This window comes from Apostichopus japonicus, chromosome 10 (assembly GCF_037975245.1).
Source record: "Apostichopus japonicus isolate 1M-3 chromosome 10, ASM3797524v1, whole genome shotgun sequence".
Taxonomy (NCBI): domain Eukaryota; kingdom Metazoa; phylum Echinodermata; class Holothuroidea; order Aspidochirotida; family Stichopodidae; genus Apostichopus; species Apostichopus japonicus.
Window position 1 is genome coordinate 14959291 of NC_092570.1, and position 26192 is coordinate 14985482.

Below are 26192 nucleotides of genomic sequence, written 5' to 3' on the forward strand. Positions count from 1 at the left end.
ATCGCCGCCCCTGCCATACTCATCATTATCACGTACCTTTAGCCAGCCTTCTCGGTGAGGGGGAAGCCAAATATTGTCCTCATTTTAAGAGTCAGATAACTACGGTTTAATGAAAGCCTGTTGTGATGACTTTTCAAGTCACGAAATAGGCTCTATCCCAGTGGCGCAACCACCTTTTTGGTAGTGGGGAGGCGTCAGATGTTATGCCGTGCCAGGGAAGGGGTCTCAGGGAAGAAAGAAATGTTGTACAATGGAGGGTGCTTAGATGCAAAATGGTCCTGTAGTTTGCCACTTTTGAAACCATGTTACAGGATTTTCGACTGCTTATATGTTTATTTACTGTACTTTACTACGGACTGTACTAAATTTCTGTAACATTGTATGCCGGTTGGGGTTAAAGGTATAGTCAGTATAGGTCCCAAATTATAGCACGCCTTAATTGCTAGAAGTTTTCGAAAAGCAAAATTTCCTGGAGGTCTTTACTCTCCAAATTGTTCTCAGACATTTTTAAGGAACACACAAGATGACTGAATGTCCCAGTGAGGAAAGTTTCCTCGAAGGTTGCTATAAAATCAGTTTAAGGATTTTGACCAACGGTGACCATAGCATATTTGGGGTCAATGCAGCATAACTTTAAGTCCCCTATGTTAGTATACATGGTTGCGCCCTTGCTACACCCTCTCTCTTGATTTTTTGGGAGTGGGGGAAGGGGGCGAAGACGAAATTTGGCTTACATCCGTTCTACGGGGTAATTTTTTTGTAATTTCACGTATCGCATAGTACTTGAAATAGCTTGGAAATTTGACTGTAGAAATATCGGACCAAGCCAAATTGTGCGCCTTTCCTGCTGTCTTTTCGGGTCGGGAACATTTAAAATATCACCACCGGGACGATAATCCACCTCGTTCACGGTAGAATAATGTTCGCCGAGTTTATCGGGGAAAACAAATGGTTGTGTCTGAGAAAATGTACAGTGTTATACGATTTCGAGGATACTATTTTATGATTAAAGCTAATAATGTGTAAAAGTAAGTTGGCCTGACGTTTCGATCCTAGCAAGATCTTCTTCAGAGGCTAAATTACTGACATTCTATTACACAGGCTCTCTAGTGGATAAGTAGTTTGCTAACAGTTTTATTTTATTTTGATTTAAAGCTAATAATAAGTTTTTGGACCAACTAATTTATCAATGACGAATTCCCAGTTGAACGTTCAATGTGTGTATATTCGGCAACGTATAACTCAATTTGCTTTGCTTGCCGTATAACAAAAAACGCCCTCTATTTTTTCTTTTGGCTCTCCGGTTGAATAGCCTACAAGCCTATACACCTCTCTTCAACTTCGTGCTATGCGGTTGTGTTTGCTAAATATTTTGGATCAAGTTTTGACAACCATTGTTGCAGTGACGTAAAGGAGAAACAACTTTTCCGTTAATCGTATATCACTCACGAAGCCACAGACAGTCTATATGGCCATGTAGTCACCTACCAAGTGTGTAGTCAACATTGAGAGAAATTCGACGCACACCTTGCTGCACAAATTTGGCCCACTTTGATGTTTGACTTCCATTAGTTTAATTTAATGGAGAAAAAAAAGAATCAGGAGGGACAATCAAGTCCCCATCAAGGAAACTATGGGTTCGCAAGCTTGCACAGCATACTCCAGAGGAGGTCTTATGGAAAGCCATTTTAACATTTAATCGGGAATTTTAGATATCTTAAATTGTTTCTTATTTTAGATATCTAAAATTCTATTTCAGATATCTGCAATTGAATTCGAGACATCTAAAATAGATTTCGAGATATCTGAAATTCTAACTTTTTCAGATATCTGAAATTGAATTCGAGATATCTGAAATTGAATTCGAGATATCCGAAATTGAATTCGAGATATCTGAAATTCTATTGCAGATATCTGAAATTGAATTCGAGATATCTGAAATTAAATTCAAGATATCTGCAATTCTAATTCGATATATCTGAAATTGAATTCGAGATATCTGCAATTGAATTCCAGATATCTGAAATGCATATGCAGAAATTCCCGATTAAATGTTAAACTGACATACGAATGGAAAGCCATTTTAACATGTAATCGGGAATTTTCAGATATCTGAAATTAAATTCGAGATATCTGTAATTGAATTCGAGATATCTGAAATTCTATTTCAGATATCTAAAATTGAATTCGAATTATCTGCAATTGAATTCGAGATATCTGCAATTGAATTCGAGATATCTGCAATTCTGTTTCAGATATCTGAAACTGAATTCGAGATATCTGAAATTCTATTCAATTTCAGATATCTCGAATTCAATTTCAGATATCTGAAATTCTCTGGTATTTCGAGATATCTGAAATTGATTTTAAGATATCTGCAATTATTTGTAGATATCTTAAATAAATTGGAGATATCTGTAATTTAATTTGAGATATCTGAAATTATTTCGAGATATCTGAAATTCCTTATTAAATGTTAAAACGGCTTTTCATAGGCCTAACCAACTGCTTTTAAAGCCTCACAACAATGTCCTCTTTCAGAAAATTGAAGTTCCTCTTTATCATACCTAAAACCATATTAGCCTACCTCTTTTAGCAGCTTCGAAACATTGTTTAGGAGGTTGCAGAGAAGAGTCAATGTAGATACCTATGTCTCTTTCATCAAAAACCTCCTGCAACTCCTCACCATAAGAGTGTTAGTATACTTTTGGTTACTACTACCAGTATGCATCACCGTGCATTTATCAATATTAAAAAGCATTTGCCATCCCTGAGACCAGGGGGAAAAAACCTAGGCTAAATCCATTTGAAATTTCTCAGAATCGCTTTTGGAAGAGACCTCAAAATACAATTTGGTGTCATCAGCAAATGTCTTGGCTGTACACAAAATAACTCCGTCAATGTCATTTATATAGGCAACAAACAGCAAGGAACCCGGACCTCCCGCTTTATATGCGGACACCCCAACCACTATAGCTAGCTATGGACGCTGATTGTATGTCCATGGGGTTCAAAACCGGTAAGGAAGGTCGTTATTCCACTGTAGGCGTTTTTCACCTGTATATATATATATATATACATACATTTATGTATATATATTTATATCTATATATACATATATATATATATATATATATAACGAAACAGAAACAGAAACAGTTAAATCACTATATGCTGCAAATACAGAAGCCTTCTTTCCTATACACACTATACAATAACGGGTTTCCAGGAAAGACTACGCGCGGATAACTAGTACTGACAGGAAACGATAGGGAAATCACACGGCAAGGCTGTTGAGAATAGGCGCACGCATATGGTACACCACAAGTATATCCGGTGTACAAGTTCAAATATGGACTCCGTTGGAACATATGTATGCGTTTGTATCGGACGACTTTCCGTACCTACAATAATAACAGTACATGGGTAACAAAGGCTAAAGGTCATCGGTATACCCTGCCCCCTCCCTCAAAGAAAGGTGGAACGCCCCCTCCCCCCAAAATGAACGTTTTCAAAAGTAGCCTACTTTCATGAAGTTTTCTAAAAAATTTCAAAGACAGTCAGGTTTATTGCTAGGTAGACAAGACTCAGGCCTAAATGAGGAAAGGTGCTGTAAAATATGCATCTTGAAGTTTCCACATATTTGACCATTACTTGATATCCTAGCATATAAGATAGGTGTATTTGTGGGAGAGGGGGATCAATGTTACTGACCTTTAAGAAATCAAGCACAGCGAATTGTTGTTTATGACCATGTATAAGCCTCTACTAACACATTTATAGCATCGGTTAAAAGAAATTAACAACGTACGGTATCCTTTAAAGACCGCTTACCAGCTTCAGTTCTCCCAGTCACTGTAAATTTCCCTAAGATTTTAAAGTCATCAGTGTTACCCCGTAAATAAGCTAGAAATTTAAGTTATGGTTACTTAGTTGCCACCCACAAAGCCTTTAAGTTATACCTCCTAACCGAGACATTTATATATATGTCTAATTGAACCCTCCCATAATTTTGTCTGGAAAAAGTATGCCGGGAGGACCAGAGCCTCTAGAAAAGAAATTTAAGAAAACAAAGCAAAACATTTTATTTTAACTCTGGTCTGACAAATGCCTTCTGACTGAAAGTTACAGCAAGAACGAAATAATTCATTTGCTTCATCGTAAGTATAGGCGAAGCTTTCCAATTTTTGATGTCGAAGTTTTGTAGCATTTGGGTGCGGGTGGGGGTGGGGTGGGGGGGGGGACAACTGCAACACAACATGAGCGAAGACAGGTCTACCAACGTTGATCGTGTAATTGGCAAATAGTTTCCGACGTTAATTAGTTTTTCACTGTGACATCACTGAGTTAATTATGCAAATAACTTATAAACTATACGTCATGAAAGATCACTTGTTTCAAAATGATATTTGATATGTTACTCTGAAACTAATACTCTAACCTATCATTAACAACGAAATGGCGGAAGTAACTATGAAGGTCGACGTGATAACGACGGAGTGTATATTGTTTCATTGCGGTAACTCAAGCTCATACTACAAGTCAAACCTGTTTGTTCCCTTGCACTTTCTGTTCGTATTGTACACTTCAGTGAACAACTCCCTGGTCATACACTGTGGAAGTTGACCGACATATCCGATAGGCCTACTATACTGTCTCTACTTCACATCAAGTCCCGCAGCTGAATTATTGTAAGGTAAGATTCTTCTTCTGCGTTCGTTCTTTATTGACAGTATGGACTAGTTTTCAAAGCCACGACAAAATATATAGATATATAAATATATATATTCTACTAACTTATCCCTTCAACGGGACAGTCAATATAGAAAGCTTCAACACGCTATACAGCGCCACTCTAATTGTAGTATATATATATAACTATATATATATAACTATATAACTTTATATATATATATATATTTATATATATATATATATATTTATATATATATATATATATATATATATATATATATATATATATATATAGCTATACATGAATACGTAACTTTTCGTAGACAAACACTCGATGTGAGATTATAGATGACAACTTGAAATGACTCTCCATAGTAGTTTAGCTGAACCATTTCTTTCCGTTAATTCATAATCTTATATAAATGCAAAATATATGCGAATAAATTGCAATACGGTACAAAAGAGAACAATATTTGCGCGTATATAGGACTGAAGTTAAGTGCCATGGCGGTCTATTGTAAATATTTTTTTTGGGAAATTTCATACGAGCTCTTTGATGGTAGGCTATTCCTGTCGAGTTTTTAGCACAATGAAACTGCCAGTGCCTTAATGGAGTCATTGGTTCGTATCGTTATTGGCTCCATCGCTCCAATTATTTTCCATAAAAGGCGGATAGTTGTGATCCAAGGAAAGTGCTCAAAATATGCGGGGGCAATTCCATTGCTTGACGGTAAATACCCAAAGACAAAAGCACGGGGCTTCTCACAGGATGTATACGCAATATGTATATCTCATGGCTCTGTGCATTTTAGTTACAAATTCGTAGGTAGTAGTATATTCCTATAATAAACTCACACACAGTGCATATGTGATCAGATTTAAACCTGTAATTTTCATTTCACTACGACTTATGGCTACTTGCTGAGTATACGTTGTGCTTGCTAATTCATGTTGCTGAGCAAGGGACCGTAGTAGTGTACCGTATCCATTGTTGGCACCGAACCTGTCGCGTTCATTGGTCAACCAGGGAGTTGATATGCATCTCCCTTGTGTCAATCATTTACATTCCCATGTACATATCTATGGTTACAAGTGCCATAAAGTATTTTTAAGCGTGCGAGAACATTTCCTATAACGTGTAAATGAACAACCGGTCAAAACCAGGCTCCTCTATAAATAGGGCCACAGCGGCTATGGTAGGCCATACGGGAAAAGATGGCCTATACTATACAGCGGCAAGTATAAGAACACTACTACAACGGTTTGCCACTGGGATATCACTTACTGAGTTGAATAGAACAGCAATTTTATAACCATTAAGTATGTGAAAGTTCATAAAATTGCGATGCTTATTGGTTTCTCGAAAAGGGAGACAATTCCGATATAATGCTCACCCCTTCGCTAATATGCGAGCACATAGGTATGAAATGGATACTCAGCGAATATACACGATGCGTCGGGGTTCATCGTAAGAATATAGTGTCGTCAGCTGAGTGTGTTTGAATCACGTCCGGTGTAATCCGAGTTTGACAAAAGTTACATTTGCAAACAGTCATATTGAAACCTTGTGGTTCATTGATAATTCCATGTATTCACTAACTTGCATGGTGGCCATTTGATTGGAGTTACATCATCGCTGTCATACAATGTTACACTGATCGAGGAGGCGTTGAACATTCATGTTATCATGTATAGGTCTAATCACGCACATCCTTCAATTTCCTTATCTCAAATATATCAGTTTTTATGTATTTCATTACCTTCCAATAGTTGATCGCAATACCAGCAGGGGCACAACCACCTTTTCTTGTACTGGGGAGGGGGGCGCACTGGGGGGGGGGGGGCGGGAGGTGAAAAAGATGTTAATTCATCCATGGGAGGGGTTTGAGTTGAGGGATGTCCTGGTCCTGGTAAAATGGCGAGTGCTAAGATACAAAGTGGTGCTACTTTTTGTGCAGCGTTTGAAACAAAGTTTGTCGACAGTTTAGATTGCACAGCATATGCATGGTGTATATGTATGCAAAGTAAACAAATATTGTTTTTGTAATAATCTGCCCACCAGTGAGAGGCTGGTTGGGGGGGGGGGGCTGAGCCCCATAGAAATAGTCGTGGTTGGCCCCTGTGTATCAGCACAATGTACGGCACATCCAATGAGAAATATTGTTTGCGCACACAGAAGTATGCTTTCGATATCAAACATTATTATTATGATAAGGGAGACTATGAATATTCATATTATATAGCCTTTGTCACATTTTCCCAACTCTTCTTTAGTTGTAGTCAGTCTATTTTGTAATATTTATTTATTTTCTGTTTTCTCCCTTTTTCTTGGTCCTTCTCTCCCGCCGACGTCAGAAGTTTAAGAATGGCTCATCTTAGCTCCCGAATTTCCATTCTTCTTAATGGCGCCCTCGATATAGCTGTAGTGCTACTTGTCATGAATATTCAACATGTCGACTGTCACATGACTCAAGGTAATATAATGTTACCACCCGGAACAACTAAGTACTTGGCTGAGATATTTTCAGGTCGATGCAGTGACTACACGGATTGTACTTTACCACATTCATTCCAGTGTAAAACTAATCCCCAAAGGTATGTACGAAAGTGTAGAAGGGCATTCGTGTGTAGTTGTCGAATATGCTAGAAATGACTGATCAATGGCCAACTCGTAATGCCAAACTCAAATTAATACTCTGCGTTGTTTGATCGTCATCAATGTACGGGAAGCATTACCAAGGATAGAAGCTGTACAAGAAAGACCTACTCAGAGGCTTTTAACATGCTGAAATATTGTTGGGGTTGATCGTGGGAGTAGGGAGAGGGGGGGGGGATGAGGCCAGTGGCGGAGCGTCCATACAGTCAGGGGGGGGCGAGTTCCCCCTAACGGACTCAAATGGACTGCTGGCGCCCCTTTCAGCTTTTTACCACTTTTTACTTATTCGCGATTATTGACTTTATTATTGCGCTCTCATCTACTTATTGCCATTTGTCACATTTTGTTAGTGTAATTTTCTGACAAAATGCTCTAACGGCGGTCTTGTGATGAAGCTCATGCACTTTCAACACCCATATAAACTTCAGAGTTGTCACAAATGGCGATGACACCTATTTATTCTTCGTTTATCTGCAAATTAGCAAAGCCCGGAAAGGGTCATTTCCGGCGATCTAAGTAGTATCTTGACTCAAAAAATTTCTGGACGCTTCGCGCCGACCTGTGGTGGCGCTCCGCTTAGATAGTGTCGAAAGCGCCCCTACAGACCATTCTCGCGCCCTCTGACCAATACCCCTAGCTCCGCCACTGGATGAGGCTATGATGGGTTTTATGATTCCAACTGCAAATGCAAATAGTGTTATCATCGAAAGTAAGAATATTACAAAAGCCATGGATAAAACAGTTCACTACGGACGACAACAGAACAGTGTGAACAGCTACTCAGTGGAGGTAATATACGCCGAATAATTTACTGCACTGCTATAGTTGGGGACTAGGCTATTTGACTGACAGAGAGAATATAGTATAATTCACGTGGTATAAATGGCTTCAACATAACCCAAATTCACCGAATATAAATTATATAGGCAATATACATTTCTAGAATCTTCTTCAAAATATGTTTTTGTTTCATGATTGAACAGGTCATTGGTAAATTGCACAGCGGCTTTATATGAGTTTCTTCAAGCATTCGCAGATGTCGACCCGTGCGAAGTACCCGACGATGCTTATGACAAGATACTTACTGAAGCTATGATACATTCAGAACCCGACGAGGTAACCGTTCTTTTCTCTTTGGTTTTTCCGATAGGGAAAAACTATGGACTCACTCTTACCGACCTTGCAAATTTTTCTTCTGAGAAGACCGCGGATTGCAAATTCGGCAATGACTATAGCACGTATCGCAAAGTCGGTCATTATACTATTACCGTTGGATTCGTCCAACACGGCAGCATAGAAAAACGTTGTACTCAAAGCCGAAGCCAAAGTGAATTAATCAGGTCACACATCCGGAGTCTATGCATGCTTAGTTCTTCAATACCGCCCTCGGACTTTTGGCTAAGATCATGTGTGGTATCTGTTCCCTTTCGAGGGGAATGGTGATGCACACCTGACGATGATCACAGTCACAGTCCCGATGCAAGGGGACTGGGGTTAGAAGCGGATCAGTCGTTCAGTAGTTTGGTTTTCGTGCCCAGGTTCTTTCCTGGGCGACTTTTTCTTAAAAAAGTATACCGCCCTCATTTCTTTTCCGGGTGGCGAGGGGGGAGGGGAGGAGGTGACCATTTCATACTGTAGTTTTGATAACTATAGAGCATGACTTTTCAACTTCGTACTAACAACAAAGCAACCTAAGCTGACGTTGAACACCATTTTGTTCGTGACACACTTGTAATGTATTGTAGAACATGATATTTAAAGCTATAAAATGTCTGTTTTAGACTCAGTGAACCAATCACGTTTATTGCTAACCGTCAGATGTTTAAAGGTTCATTTCTCAAAGTGATCGAGAAAGACAACCCGGTGGATAGATAGCAATATTTGTCTAGGCATATCAAACTTTATGAGTTAGTGCCCATACAGTCATTCTTTAATATGCTCGTAAGCCGTGTGCAATTTTGATTGTTATATAACACAAAATAATGGATTGATATTATCAATAACGATCGGTTGACTAACGACATAATTGAATCGGATTTCAAGATATATTCCAGACATTAAGATTATTTTAAAGGTGATTCACGTGAAATACTTGATTGTATATAATAGATTGGCACTTCAAAATTTCTTTTTTATCTACAATTATGTATCAATAGTTCTGCCCTTTCATCCAATTTTTTAAAGTATTTTTTATATATATACTAATGGCCTTTAATTAAAACACTTTTACTTAATAGACTGTTTGCTTAACTAGATAATCCAGCCACTTCGAGTAATGAGCCTTCAGATATGAGACTTTTCAAAAATTCAAAATGGCGTGATGACATGATTGATAAGAAATGCATAGTGATTGTCTTTAATTGCCCAAATTACTTTGAAAAATAGCTTCATTGATAAAAATTCAAATATCTATTATTGCCAATGAAATTATACTGTAAGTGAAAGCAAGTGAACACGATATGAAAAGTAAGAATAAATACTTTAAATTTTTTAAACGTTTTTTACTTAGACACTGTTTTGGTCAGGTACAATGGAAATCGCCATTAATATTGCTACTGTCACCAGTAGATACACTTCGATAGAACGGACGTTGGCTGGCTACATCCTGAATGGATTAACGTGGTGTGGACAAGCCGCACATGGAGTTACGCCTACTTATCAGACGTCCAGCTGTCCCCGGTGTATAAATGGGAAGCCAGATGCAAGCTATCAATTTTGGCGATCGGCATCTAGACATGTGAGTTGACAATTCATCAGCTTGGCCTCCAAATTAGAGTTCCTTCTGTTTAAAGGAACTCTACTCCATAAATGCCAAGAGCGCCCCCACTCCCAGGTCTTCACTCACCGCCTAATTATATATTTGTTTGATTGGATGTAACCTAGTTTGACTGCATGGCTGAACCTTCGACGCCTCAAAAATGCATAATTTGACGTCTAATTTGTTTTTGGTGGTAGGCTGGGCTGGGTTGGGCTGGGCTGGGAGGATCCCAGGCCCTCCAACATTTGGATTCCACTTCAACAACCACAGGGCCCACCCCCACCCCCATTCATATTTCAAAATCCTGAATCCGGGGCTGGCTGCAAAACAAGTTTAGTAATTTTTCCTCTACATGAAAACCAGCTAAAGATATCTTAATTCATCAAGTGTACTCTATGTAGCCATTACTCTTGGACAGTGGGCTATACGAATTTCGTAAACGCAATGCTTGGATTTATCTTTCCCTCATCAGTTTGCCGCTCAGGCTCGGGGTGATGTGTCCTTGCTTCTAGACTCAACAAGAAAAAATGGCGCTTTCCGAAACACCTCGTAAGTTGTAAACAGAAGCGTGTTATTTAAACAAAAGAAAACATGAATGAATGAATGTATAAAGACATTGGAAAGGGCATACATACTACAAATATGATCAAGTATTTATTTATAGGTATCCCTCGTCCCATGGGCAAATCATTAAACCTGTCAGTATGTATTCATTGGTTAAAGTATAATTGGTCTGTATATGTGTAATTTGAAATGGCAATGAGTTGGAAACTCGAGGACAGTGAAAAAAGAACTTCCAGCATCCACCGGGATTTGAACCCGGGCCTCCCGCTTTATAAGAATCTATATAGGCTATGGATTATGGAATTATCTGTCCAGAGGTTCGACACCACTATAAGGAAGGTCGTCATTATAATAATAATTGATTTAATAAAGCGTAAAATCCACAAAAGTGCTCTAAAACGCCATGTAACAGTAAAAAAAAAATATGACACATAATATGTAGTATAACTGCAGAATAAAATACAATATAGATGAGTATGAAAAATAAAAAGCATGCACGTTTGAGTGTGTTGGAGTACTGCACATGAATAGAGTTAAATACACTGTTTATATATTGTAGTAATACACTGGTAGGCTTTTGTCACCTGTAACGAACAAAGCAAATCCTGCTTCGTAGGTGACATATTTTGCCTTACCCCTGGAGATCAATCATCATGCTAACCAACAGTGTAATCATTTTCGAACCCCGTGTAACTCATTTGCCTAAATGAAAATCGTGTTCAGCAAGCAGGCTGGTCACGCTTCGGAGCACTCAAAGTACAAGATGTATGCGATAAAGGATTTGCACCTTTGGCATATACCAGTCAGTGTCCGTGCTGTGATGCGTGACATATACAAGCATCGTAAAGCGCAGTATGGTAGCATATAAGCATTATACAACCTTTAACCTTTATGTGTATAGTATATTTATATTCCCTTTCCAAGGGGATTACTGACGTGACGTAAAATCGTCATGATCATACGGTGGTTATAAGTCTCGATGTTAAGGTGACAGTGGGGTTTTGATAGGTGAATCAAATTGTTCGCTTTTTTGGTGCCCGGCTCTAACTTGGGTGAATTTTCTTTAAGAAAGAAGTACTAAGCATTATACTCAAATTGTCTCAAATGGCTAGCTTGGTATATGCAATGAACACCCGATATAGCTTAGCCTACTCGCCTACTTCTGGTTACCATAACTTCTGGTCGTCTCAAATCTTCCCTAATTCAAATGTTCCAAAGTAACTTTGCCAGTCCAACGGTGATCACTTTATTTGTTGTTGATGTTGTTGTTGTTGTTGTTGATGTTGTTTGTATTTGTTCTTTTCTTTTCCTTCCTTTCAGAACATTTGCGATGGAAGAGCTACCAAACATTGATCCCATGAAAGTTGATCACGTGTACATTCATTTAGTTCAAAATGTTAGCGCCCCCATCAACACAACTCGGTAAGGACAGCCTATAGCGTATGTATACGTTTTCATATACATAGGCCTACATTCAACTGTACGGTGGCTTCCTTTAGAGAACATATATTATTATTATTATTATTATTATTATTATTATTATTATTATTATTATTATTATTATTATTATTATTATTATTATTATTATTATTATTATTATTATTATTATTATTATTATTATTATTATTATTATATTATTATTATTATTATTATTATTATTATTATTATTATTATTATTATTATAATTAATATTATTATTATTATTATTATTATAATTAATATTATTATTATTATTATTATTGTTTTATATTCACTTATTTTCACCTCCTTTTTTTGTCTCTTTCCAACCCAGAGAAACATGCGACACTGGATCAATTAAGGTGCTAAGGAGTCTGCTTGAGACAAAAGGACTTAATTATACATGTACTGAAGATGATCTGTAAGTAGTTCATCTTTAGTTCAAACCTAGTCCGCAAAATCTCTAATTATATGCCCTCTATACTCCTACTGATGCAATTCTTCAAATATGGGGTTATCTTTCACATTTTGCTCACATAAGAAATATAGTTAAAATGAAAACTTTATCTAAATAAACCTTACCACGGCATATACCACTGACCAGTTCTGTGGACATTTCGAGAATGGGCAGGTAGGGCGTGGTAGTGGAAGGGGATGTACAATTGAAGCTGTGTATATATCTATCTATCTATCTGTCCGTCTCTCCGTCTGTCCGTCTCTCCGTCAGTGTCCGTCTGTCCATCAATATATATATATATATATACATATATATATATATATATATATATATATATATATATATATATATATATATCCAATAAGTGCAGGTTACCGCACAAGCAGTTCCTTTAACATTCTTTTTCCATTGTTATATCTGCAGAGAGTTTATGATGATACAATGTGTGGAATACCAGGATGCCATTCCGTGTCAGTCATTGTTTTCTTCGGCTACAATCTTCACGTCATCTACATCGGTTGTTTCCATGACCCTTCTCTCGTTAAGCCATCTTATAACATTCCTCTCCCGGTAAAACACCCCTCTGATTAAAACAGCATTTCCCCCTCGAAGCCAAAACCTCATTATAACGTATGTACTGCTGTTAAAGGAACGTTCCGTTGACATACAATGTAATACGTATAGTTCAAACGCTGCATCACGGACGAACAGTGATGTGAACAAAAAAGAAGAAAGAAGATGAAGAAAGTAATAGCAGAAAATGCATTTCGAAATCCAAACTTATATTCCATATGTACCTTCATTCATTAGTCGATGGCGTGAATGAGTCCTCTACTTGATGGGTACTTCTTTATTAAGTATTTATAGATTATTATATAACCCGACGAATAATAATAATAATAATGAAGAAGAAGAAGAAATGGTAAAGGGTACATTTATTTTCATATCCTTTTTGCAACATTAAATTCCGTATAATTCTGAATATTATTAATAATAATCACCAAGAAGTAATGAAGCCCCCCGCCAACAAAAAAGAGAGAAAAGAATAAAGGAAAACTTCATCAGACAATTCTCAAAGAGTGGTTATTTTTTCTTTTCTTGAGTGGTGAAAATTATCAGCGAGAACAGTAAACCGGCTTGCCCCGTCATTAATCATCAGGGTCAATTCATCGAACATTCCCGCAGTGTTGGAGGGGCACAAACAATTTAAGGAGAAACACAATACTCATGTTCTTTATATTATAAGAGGGACATGGGTAGTCTTCCCCAAGAGGCCTGGATTCGAGTCATAGTTTTGGAGAAAAGCTTTACAACTTGTTACTTTTGAAATATTAGAACTCTAGTCTCGAGTCATGCCTCGTTGTTACAACATTGACATTCATAACCATTCTTAAACTACATGTTTACATCATGCCCTATTTGTTTCTTCTCCGTTTTCGCTCAAAAGAAAGAAAATTGCGTTTGGATTTATAAGGAAATATTATCCAAGTTTGTGTGACTTTCATGGACAGCAGTAAATCCATAAGTAACCCTCTCACTCACCGTTCCTGCACAACAATATCTGCTATTAGTGAAGCACTCCATTGTAATTCAATTAAGTATAAATATATATATATTCATATATATATATATATATGTTGGGACTAGTTGAGACTAGTGGAACACTAGTAGTTGTAACTCAGAGTTTCACGCGTTGAGCAATCATCAGACAACTCATCAGGAGTTGCTCATCAGAGTGCTCTGTCCATCGGACATAGAGCACTGTACGCCAAGATAGACGCCAACCAACCAACTTTATATATATATATATATATATATATATATATATATATAAATATAGATATATATAGATATATATATATATAGATAGATATATATATAGATATATATAATATATATATACTTAATTGAATTATTCTGATTAAAATATGTAACACAAACATATTTATCGTTTTGAATGTTAACAATAACAGGAGCATTGAGAACTTCGTGATACAACTGGCCACGTTTCCATTGCAAATATTGAATGATAAAAAAATAATCAAGAAATCAAAACATACGCAATATAATCAATGAAAGATATTACTAACATACGAACATACTTAATCAAGATATCACAAATAAAGTACGCAATAAACTCAATCAAGATACCAAAAGGTACGCTACATACCGTTACTCAAGCAAAATATCACACACACAAAAATATATAACGTACTTATTCAAAATAACGCAACATACGCACAACATACTTATTCACTATGTTACAACAAACGCACAGCATAATTAGTCAGTATATTACAACCTACGCAGTATACTCAATCAAGCTATCACAATAGCAACAAATTATGTTTCATTGTGTCCACTGCTTCCTCTGTTTAAGACGTCATTAAAACAACGGAGAAAGGTCTTGCTTACACAAATCGTTGGTGGTATTGTGTAACACCGTTTAGTAGTAGTTGTTCTTCAAGAGCTTATTCAAGTCAAGTCGTGGGTAAGATTTTGGTAGAAGTGGCCCGCCTCTGGTTGAAGCGAGTTAAGTAATCGTACATTCCGGATGATAGGGTAGGCCCTGTAAAAGTCAAGGATTTCATCTAAGGATTTAAATTTGTCCTGGCGAGTTTGGTATCCTCTTCTGTGTGTGATGACTATCACGTGCAAAACTCTGTCTTGACCTCTTACAGAAATGGTGAAATTTCCAAGCTATGTTAGAAGACAAGAGAGAGAAGGAGTCAAAAAGTTAAATTTTCTTATATCAATATTTCCTGCCAAAAAAAAAATAATAATAATAATAACGGCATTTATTTCAAAATATATATGTATGCGTCTGTAAAAGATACATATATGATGCATTTCTGCATGCAGAATAAACGTAATCGTCATAGTAAACGTAAAATAGATGGCATAAACAGATAGTAACTTACAGCATGACTCGAGTCACGAACGAGGAAAGTGTCCGCATTGCTGGCCCGCAGTTCCTCCTCGGCTTCCATTCGGGTCATCTTCGGATAGTACCACTGTCGTTCGTTCAAGACCGGATTCTCACCCTGACATTTGGTGAAGCCGAGCTGTACTACCAGTCCCATTTCTCCGCTCTTGTTCCTTACGCGGTAATAAGCATGTTTGCGATCCTCCTCTACAGATACTTGTTCTTCCAGAACGTCAAATTTATCACCACATCTATAGCTGAAAAAGCCCGCTTCCTCGGTGAGGTAATTAACTTCAGCCCGAACGACGTATCTGAAGGTCAGACTACCTACTTTAGAATCAGGGATAACTTCCACGTGACTCTTATGAAACCATCCCTCGCATTGGCCACTTCGACTAAAGACGGAGCCGTAATAGCTATTACCGTCAATACGTTGAAGTTCGACCCAGTCATTAAGGTACAAATCAATTTCGGACGGATTTTCGGCTGTAAAATCCTTCGTAACGATGCATTGCAGTCCAACCAATTTGTTGCCATGATCGTCTTTTCGTATAAACGGTTCTGTGGTTTCCGCCAAAAAAAAAAAAAAAAAAAGGTAACGAAATAAACACAGACAAATTTTTGCGATTAAAACAACTTAAATGCAGGCTTCCAAATACTAACGTATATACTCATTTATCTTCCGTTATTTGCATCAGTGACTATATGTTAATAGATGACAATGGAAGTTACCATGGAAACACAACCACATTTTGAACATATACGTTTCAGCACACGCTTCATCATTTTTGGATCGGTTTTTTTGTTTGTTGATAAACGCTAATCCCGTCCGAAATAACATTTTCATGGAAGCTGGATTCTGCAACTTTCAATTCACTCGTCGCTCTTTTGACTACGACCTTAAGAATATGATGACCTTATACATGTTAACGTATGGATCAGATGTGCGAAACATTGCAGAACATATTTTGCTTTCGTAAATCTGTAAAGGTACATTTGGTTCAGTCTTTTAGGTACTCTAAATACCAAATATCCGAGAAAAAAATTATTGACGATTAATAATTTATTTATTTATTTTTTTTATATATATATTTACTTTCCCTCTGTTAGGCGTAAATAACTGCACTTATGAGGTCGTAATCGGAAGGCAAAATTAAAATTTATGAGCAAAAATTTTAAATAATATCAAAAATGAACATATAAACAGAGGCAAATGTATATAACAGTATCATGGTTTGTTCATTTTTAACTTACTTGAACTATATATATTGCTCTTGTTTGGAGATTTGACAGGTAGATCGTTGTACAGATTTGTCGGTGGGGCTGTGAAGACAGAGAGTAGACTATATATAGTTACCTGTTAGCTCAGTGGTTAACGCTGGTCCCTTTCTATCATAAGGTCCCGAGTTCGAGTCATTCCACGATTAATGTATGTCGTCCAGTTGTTGACAATTGACAATTCATAATCATGGACGTTAAATGTGAATCCAAGAGACTGACTTCGGTCAGCTTGCGGCTTTGATAAGCCAATGAGGCTTCTTCTCGAGTTCCTGCTTGCAGGAGGATCTAAAATATGTACATACATACATATCTACAAACTGCACATAGCTATACTGTGTGAAAGGCAGTTAGCTTGAGTTATATATCTCTAAGTACACTTCCCCTGCACTGGTTTCTCTCGTGTTTTTTTTCCTTCATGTTACTGTGAATACATACAATCTGACTCCTACTTGATTCACCACAAAACTATACAATGAACTGGCAACTACAAACACTGCATTTAGGGGTTGGGGGGTGGGGGTTGGGCGATTCGGTGTTTAGCACTTCCTCCCCTCCTTTTTATCATCACATACAGATAGTCAAAAGTATTCATTTGCACAAACCTGAGTTTAAATACCACATATGTAGGTATAATTTAAAGTATAATTATGCCTTCAGAATGCCACAATTAACGTTTAAATATTATAATTTCAATGGTTTTCTGGTTGGTGGGTGTGGGGGTAATGGGGGGGGAGGGGGAGGAACCTCAACCCTATACATCGGAGTTCAACGACACCAGAGCTACATCCCCCTCCTGATGAGTTGTATACCTCTCAACCTGTTAAAGGTGACATATCACTAGCAGAAGCAGACCAAGGAGTGGGTGTGGTCTGGGTTTGTTGAAGCGGACTCCCATGTAGGGGGGGGGATCTAGGGATCCACCACCCCAGATAAAAAAACGAGTAATGATACATTTGTAAATGAGGTCCATACATGCAATCTTGGGCTAATAAATACTTTTGGGGTGGGGCGGGGTGGGGTGGGGTGGGTTTACACCCCACACCCATTTGAATCGCTTCTGAACAGAGTGAATATGTTATGGTGTCTTTAACATGCAGTATACTTACTGTTCATTCTTCTAAAAAACTATACATTCATGCAAAATTTCATAAGAAAAAATAAATAAATAAATAAATTCATAAATAAATAAATAAAATCCGATCAGCAACTTGAATTGTTATCCACTATATAGAGCTTAAACTATTATAAACCCGACTATTAAAATTGCTAGAAATAAGAATTTGCGACATTTTGAACAATAATAGAAGAATTAATTTTAAGGCGTTCAAATAAATAAATAAATAAATAATGTAGCCTACCTCCTATATCTGCATGTGCCGGGAGATAAGTTTCAGAAATTAGGTCTCTTCGAGAAGATAATTGCGGATATGACTCTGGTATTGTAACAAATGATCGATCTGTAATTGTGAAGAAAATTAAAAAAAAAACAACATATTGGTCGTTACGGTCTGCTGATATCTTACCAAACAATGCCCAGTATTGTTCAAAATATGTTTGCAATTAAATTAATTTTATATAAATGACTTTAGCTACCGTACAGAACTAATTGTTATATATTTTAGATCGTTTAAGAAACTGCGTACCGTTCGGTCGCGTTTGTATATCTACACCGTACCGATAATTAAAGTGACTGGACTATGTAGTTTAATACTCAGACCATTTATTAAGGTCAGTCCTAAGATGCAGTGCTAAACTCGATGGGAAAACGTATGTATTCTATGCCCTTAAATGGATTCCCCCCTCAGCCCGCCACCTTTGAAATCATGGGCACGTCACTTCACCAGATGTACACCAAATCCAAATTTAAAGGATTGGTTCAGTTGTCATACATGTTTATTTTATATGACTAAGAGGACAATAAAAGAAACACAATGGTGAAAAAACTGTTCAAATATCTTTTTCAGTTAAAGAGATATTCTAGTGTAAATTTTTATCAGATTGTGTAGAAACTGCTGAAATCTGACTAGCTGTGATGTCACATCCTCACATTCCTGAAAGGTCTTTGTTTTTTTTCTAAATATTTTGTGAGATTTCATGACTTTCAACCAAAAGATATGTCAGGAGATCTTATATTTGTCAAAGGAAGTATTTGAGATTAAACATTTGAAGAATTTTTGATTATATTATTTTCAAATGTGTTAAAAAATGTAAATAGTTTTAAAGAAATATATTCACACATGTTAAGGAAGTGAGGATGTGACATCACACCCTCACAGTAAGTCTTTCTACACCAGTCATCTTCAAAGAAATGTTGATATCTTCAAAGTGTCATATCTCCTTAACAGAGCATGCTATCATGGTAGTTTCTTCACTGTTCTTTTTGTCTTTTTGTGCTCTTTCATAAAAAATAGACATGTCAAACACCTGAACCAATCCTTTAACGTGCGTGGTTCTTGCCATGAAGTTCATGTATATGGCGAACAATCATATCCGGCGGCGGTGGCGGTGGCCAAAAACCGTAGCAGGCTAACTTTATCGCGCAAGGGCTGTAAACTTGCTGTGACAACACTGAAGGAGGAAATACTCACAGACCGTACACATGTATGTGTAGGTATGTGCTACCGTTGTCGCGAATCCCTTTATAGTTAATTACTTTAAACATACCTTATATATATGTTTGAAATACACTGACAATGACAATGACACTGCAGTGAGGCTGTCATACCTGGGGATTCGCTCGGCTGATAGTCATGGGCCGTGAGTGGTCCGGGCTGTTCAGCTCTCTTCGATTCTCCCTCGGAATGAGGGGAATTTCCTACCGAATGAAATCAACAAAAATATATATATATAAAGAAAGAAAGAGAAGTCAAGAGAAACACAATCAAATGTACCAGTGTTCATCTCTACTAACCTTTCTAAATGTAAGATGCCGAAATAGGCTGAAATATGCTTTCGGTACAACAGTGCATTAGAATAAACCATACACCATTCATTATATGTTTGTGTAAGGTAGTAGATCCATAGAAATCAAGGACATAATTACACTCCATTACTGGTATCGGACACAATGACGTTTTACTATACCCATACCGGGAAACAAGCTGAGGTATTGGCTTGTCGTGGCAGTTGCAAATATCCATATCAAGACCGCTTAGATTTTGAGCTATACAAGAGGAGCAAGTTAAGCATACTGAACCCCCTACCCTTTCGTCTGTCGCTCGGACTAATATCAACATTTAACTTTACAATTTCTGAAATGGTTTATATCACCTTTAACCCTCCTTATTTCCACACCATGTGTACTTAAAACCATTTTACCTCCATGCTTAAACTAATGCTCTTTCACACATGATAAAGGCATAACGAAAATGGTGGTAACTGATAATATGTGCTAAAAACAAGCATTGCATTAAGTGATCTTACTAGTTCGTTAACCTTTCAAGCGGATGTACATTACTCTAATTGTGGTACGAGACCTGTAGATTAAATATCGAAATACCTGCAGTACCAGATACAACGATGATCCTATACCGGTAATAGACACTGCAGCGACCGAAAGTCCAATTTACGACTTCTCCAAAATACCCCAATGTGTCCGCTTCACAGTGTGCCATTTTTGTGGTATACCCTTAATCCGAGATACCACATGGAGCAACCATCGGTGTGAGCACAGGGGTGGGGGGGGGTGTGGGGATGGGCATGACCCGACCTCCATCGACAATCAGGGTCAAGGGTGCAGTTAGGATATTTCTAACATTCGGTCGGGGAAGTAATTAGACTACTTCTAAAGGTGTAAATCCCTTCCCCCTTTTCAACCGCAGACCAAAAAAAAAAAATGAATGAGTGATTAAACGGCCTCAGAGCCACACTCCTCACCTTTATCTAATAAGGTCAGAACCTCATTCGTAAGGGAACCTCTCGACCAGATAATAGGAGTCGGTTTCAAATGACCTCAAGTCTACACCCCATCCTTAACAACATCTTGGATCCGCTTCTCATTACCCTTTGAATATTTATGTATCGAAATACCGTTAATAAGGTTGAAATGGCATCCATGAATATATTATCCATATGCATGGAGTCGGTTCAAATTACCTCAAGTCTACACCCCATCCTTCACAACATCTTGGATCCGCTCCTCATTACTCTTTGAATATTCATATATTGAAATACCGTTAATAAGGTTGAAAGGGCATACCATGAATATGTTATCCAGGCGGACCGATCGAAAGTACAAGTAGAGTTTGGCTCGAGTAGCAATAGTATTATATACTAGCGTTTGTACGGGTTATCCGGGTACCCGGGTACCCGCCCGACGCGATACTACCCGGTTCCTAATTTATTACCCGAATCCTAAGCAAAGTGTGATTTAAAAAAAAAAAAAAAAACATTGGCAAACCGACGGTTAGGCAGATTTCCCATTGACTTAGTGTGGTGTTAGGCTTCAATGAGGTCGAAGATAACAGCAATAACTAAGGAGCCCGCTCGACGCGATTCTACCCGGTTCCTAATTTATTACCCGAATCATACGCAAAGTGTGAATGTTTAAAAAAAAAAATTGCAAAACGATGGTTAGGCTGATTTCCCATTGACTTAGTGTGTTGTTAGGCTACCATGTGTTCGAAGATAACAGCAATAACGAAAGCTTTCCATAGATATCTTATAACTGCGTCACAATTGCAGCTAATAAACAGATGGCTAGGCTAGACTACCCCCATTGACTTAGTGTGGTGTTAGGCAACCATGTGATCGAACGTAAAAGCAATAACGAAAGTATTCCATGGATGTCTTATAACTGCGTCACAACTCCAGCAAATAAACAGATGGTTAGGCTTAGCTAGATTTCTCATTGACTTAGTGTGGTGTTAGGCTACCATGTGGAAGAAATTATTATTTATTCATTCGTTTATTTCAGAGAAGGAAAGGCTGACAAGGAATTTTACGCGATGTTTATGGATTATAGACGAGATAACTAAAAAATAGTAATCGCAAGTGGCTTTTTACTAATCGTTTATTCCAAATGCGATCAAATTGCGCGAATCGCGCAATCTCGCGGCTAATGCGAACCCTGGGCCTGCATAATAGATAGTAGTAGGCCTAGCCTAAAAACTGTTTAAGAGCTAAATTGGATATTTATATGGTTTGATCCAATAGACGTGCTGCACGACCTAGCATAAGCAGCGGCGGCAGTGCGATGTTAGTAGTAATGCTAATTATAATTAAATAATTAATTTATTAACAAGTTAATGAAAGAAACAGAAGCAAATAAAAATAATTGAGGGAGGTTTTATACCTTATCTTACACCTACGTATTTGAACATGAAAACATTGTCAGTAGAGAATATAATGCATTTATCACAGCATCCAATATGTAATTTCTTGAAAATCGTTATACACGAGGGTAAACAAATTTTTTCCGGGTACCCGGATACCCGACGGGTAACGGCCCTCGGGTACCCGGTTCCCGATTTTTGGACCCGTGTAAACACGCGCGAGACATAACGAAAGCAGTTCTCTCTCAATAGACTATGTGAGCAGTATAGGCATTACAGGATAATCATCACGTGAAAAGGAAACTACATTATTATCCCAAGGCTAGCTTTTCTTCCTATCGACGGTGGATATACTTAAAGGAACATGCCGATGGCAAAATATGTTACTCTCATATATACGAACTTAAAAAGTACAAATATTCGACGCTGTTATTTTAAGATAGTAGATCAGTAACTCAGTCCTTGCCTACTCAAAATGAGTGATTTAATCTTTTTAGAACTAAAAAATTATAATGTTTTAAATAAGGGTGACTTTATTTATCATTTCATATTTTGTCTTTATTAAATAAAGTCCCCGTAGTATACAATATGATATATGTTTAAGGGGAGTCTGCCGCTCTTTAATGTATAACTTAAACAAAATTAATTTTAAAAAATGGCTAACTCTATGCAAAATCTTAGACTTGAGATGTCATAGTCCAGGTAATAGAGAAACAGTCGAGAATAGTATACAGTGTTTCTATATGGCTATTAAAGTCGTCAGTATATATTTCCCCTTTAAAATATGGTTAATCTCTGGAATGATCATTATTAAGCTAAAATTGATTGACGCCTCTTAATTTGTTTTATTAATGCTTATAACTCCAACCATGAATGATACTTTAACTTCGTATGAACTTACAGAACACCTGTGGTGACGAAATTCAATAAGCATTTACTCGTGACAACACATTAGTAATTCGTTGTAAACATGATATTTGAGATCATTAAAATATCGTGGTTTCCTATTCAGTTTTGTGTTACATCTATAAGGAACTGAACCTTATCGTCTATGTGTTAGACTAAGTGAACCAATTTCAATGGTGTGCCTAAAATGTAAGATTATTTAGCTTTTAAGAGTGTGCTTCTTACTAAGGTTAAATTTCATGAGTGTATATATAATGCTATAATCATGTATCCAAAAGGCACGTAACGTTACATTCATGTTCATATACCACTAAGTAAAGAAGATGTTACGAATTGCTAATTATGTGAAAACCATCATAGGCGTAGGTACCGTGGGTCAGGGGGAGGTGGGGGGTCAGAGGGGTCAACTATCCCCACTTCGATAAGTGCCGGGGGAAGTAGAGGGCCTGACGTTTCGATCCTAGCAGGCATTACCAAATAAGTCGAAATTTCGAGACAGTATTAGAAAGTTTGAGTCAAAATGTTGATATGAAAGGTCGAAATTCATTTTTTGAATGATTAACATAGAAGATAAATCAAACCCAGTCAAAAAAGTGATATTTCAAGAACTTTGATTGTCCAAAATCCGAGAAAAAATAATCGTATCTTTGAAATAAAGAGTAGGAGTTTCACAATAATAGCATAACAAAATCGAAAGTTTGAGACAAGTCGGACTTTGGGGTGAAAAAAAATGCGGGAGGGGGGAATGAATTTGAGACAGAAGTCTAAATTTCGAGAGAAAGTTAAAAAAGGGTACCTCTTAGATAACATTATCATAACAGTTGGCATAGCAACTTCAGGGACCCCATCTTCAGTCAGTAGTTGTAGTCTGCAGGCAGACACACGGTTAGTGCATGATGGTTATGTTCAACAGGTAAAATAAGGGACGATATATCGAAATGGATTTCACGTTTTCAAATCTATAATTTGTTATTGCCACATGGTCTGCTTCGCATTTCTGGTTAGGTAATATATCTATGAATATAAGCTACATAATTTTGAAAATCTTGCCTACCTGTGTAAACAGTAAGTCCCGGTATTGATACGATCTTTGCTTGGTTTTTGTCCCTCTCTAACTGTTCACTTGCTAGTCGTTGTTTCTCCTCTATAAACCACATACGTTGAGATGTGAGGTCTTTGATTTGCTTTTGTAAAATCTTTTGCCCTTCTTTTCTCTTCTGCAACTCAAGATCCACACGTTTGGAGTAAGTGTCACATGACTTGAGTGATTTCCATTTCTCCGAGTCAATTTGCATATATTCCTGGACATAGTTAGAGCAATCTGGACTTATCTCAGGCATTTCGTCCATTTTATCCATGCTGAAAACTGCTGATAACTTCTAAACAACAAACAGGCAAGTGTTACACCGAGCTCCAGGATGGAATTTAATGGTGAAAAGTCACAGTCGGTCTCTCAGCTTGCGTTGACACTGTATAGGCACACAGCGTAGCCACTATACTCAATAGTGTACATGGGCACAGTACAAATTTATAACCGCAAAATATCCCAATCGTCTAAATCAATAATTTACCTTGTTAGTCTTGTTATAGGCCTATACGCTTCTTTACACAAACTGATATATGCAGGAAACTATTTGTGCCGAGGTTTTTTATAATGCAGCATTGTTAAGCACCAGTATTTCATTGGCCAAACTTACGCACACATTTACGGTTCGACACACACAAATATGAGGTTACACCTTATTATTGTATGAAATTCTATGAAGGAAATAGGAAGTTGGGCATAGCAAAACAAACACCTTCTCGCTCATATCTATATACTAAACATATAATAAAAAAAACATATCAATATATATATATATATATATATATACATATATATATATATACAGCCTACATATATATATAAAGCCTACATGTAGCCTATATATAGCCTATATATATTTATATATATATATATATATATATATATATATAAATATAAATATAAATATAAATATAAATATATATATATATATATATATATATATATATATATATATATATATATATATATATACCGTATATATACCGTATATATACCGTACATATACCGTATATTTACCGTATATATACCGTATATTTATATATATATATATATATTTATATATATATATAAATATATATATAGCCTATATATAGCCTATATAGCATATATATAAAGCCTACATGTAGCCTATATATAGCCTATTTATAGCCTATATATATTTTTATATATATATATATATATAAATATAAATATATATATATATATATAGCCTATATATAGCCTATATAGCATATATAGCCTATATATAGCCTACATGTGGCCTATACATAGCCTATATATATAGCCTATATATAGCCTATATATAGCCTATATATATAGCCTATATATATATAGCCTATATATATATATATATAGCCTATATATATATATATATATATATATATAGGCAATGTTCTGCGTAGCACTGAGAATTCTAGTAGAAAAATAGTAAAGTTTGCTAGTGCTAATGATAATGTGTGTGCATTGGACCATTTTATCTTTCTTCTTTCGCTGTTTTCAGTTTTAGCAGTCTTTTTGCTCACTTTGTTAAAGGGTTTATACCCGAAACGTCGTGTTTCTTTTCTTTATCATTAGCACTAGCAAACTTTACTATTTTTCTACTATATACATACATACATATATATATTTATATATATATATATATATATATATATATATATATATATATATATATATATATATATATATATATATATATAATATATATATATATATATATATATATATATATATATATATATATATATATATATATATATATATATATGTGTGTGTGTGTGTGTGTGTGTTAGCGTGTGTGTGTGTGGGTGGGTGGGTGGGTGGGTGGGTGTGGGCGCGTTCGTGCGTGTGTGTGTATGGGAGGGTGCGCGTGTAGGGTGTGTGTTTGTGTGTATTGAGCAAACGGTACTTAAACGCACAGCGTGATAACCAATGGTATGTATAGGCCTATACGTATTCAATCCATGTTAGGATATTTCTACCTTTGTTGTTATAGTCCACTTAAAAAAAGAAACTGGGGTTCCCTTAAAAGCAATCTAATATCATTTAAAAGGAAGTCATTTCTCTTTAACCAGGATGTCAAATTTCTCCGAAGAAATGTAATGAGTCGCCTACCTTTGCTAGGATATTA

At 36.7% G+C, this 26192-nt stretch overlaps 3 protein-coding genes across 5 annotated transcripts in view; 1 reads left to right on the forward strand and 2 right to left on the reverse strand.

Annotated features, from left to right (window-relative positions):
* The window catches only part of LOC139975285 (methylcrotonoyl-CoA carboxylase subunit alpha, mitochondrial-like), a 344390-nt gene that overhangs the window by 85194 nt on the left and 233004 nt on the right, over positions 1-26192 (reverse strand). The window lies entirely within an intron of this gene.
* On the forward strand, positions 4502-13665 carry LOC139974695 (ADP-ribosyl cyclase/cyclic ADP-ribose hydrolase-like). 3 transcript variants are annotated; one of them, XM_071982008.1, is made up of 8 exons: positions 4502-4696; positions 7051-7290; positions 8335-8467; positions 9861-10088; positions 10582-10658; positions 11994-12095; positions 12466-12552; positions 13012-13665. In XM_071982008.1, the coding sequence occupies exons 2-8, from the start codon at positions 7061-7063 to the stop codon at positions 13160-13162; spliced, it is 1008 nt and encodes a 335-aa protein (XP_071838109.1). In that variant the 5' UTR covers positions 4502-4696; positions 7051-7060; the 3' UTR covers positions 13163-13665. The 3 variants fall into 3 exon arrangements, with proteins under 3 accessions (XP_071838109.1, XP_071838110.1, XP_071838111.1); XM_071982009.1 differs by having other exon boundaries at positions 7054-7290; XM_071982010.1 differs by having other exon boundaries at positions 4502-4691.
* Positions 13509-24712, reverse strand: LOC139974694 (uncharacterized). Its single transcript, XM_071982007.1, has 6 exons — positions 24029-24712; positions 19521-19610; positions 18154-18252; positions 16769-16837; positions 15510-16075; positions 13509-15288 (listed from the first exon to the last, which is right to left on the reverse strand). The coding sequence occupies exons 1-6, from the start codon at positions 24330-24332 to the stop codon at positions 15064-15066; spliced, it is 1353 nt and encodes a 450-aa protein (XP_071838108.1). The 5' UTR covers positions 24333-24712; the 3' UTR covers positions 13509-15063.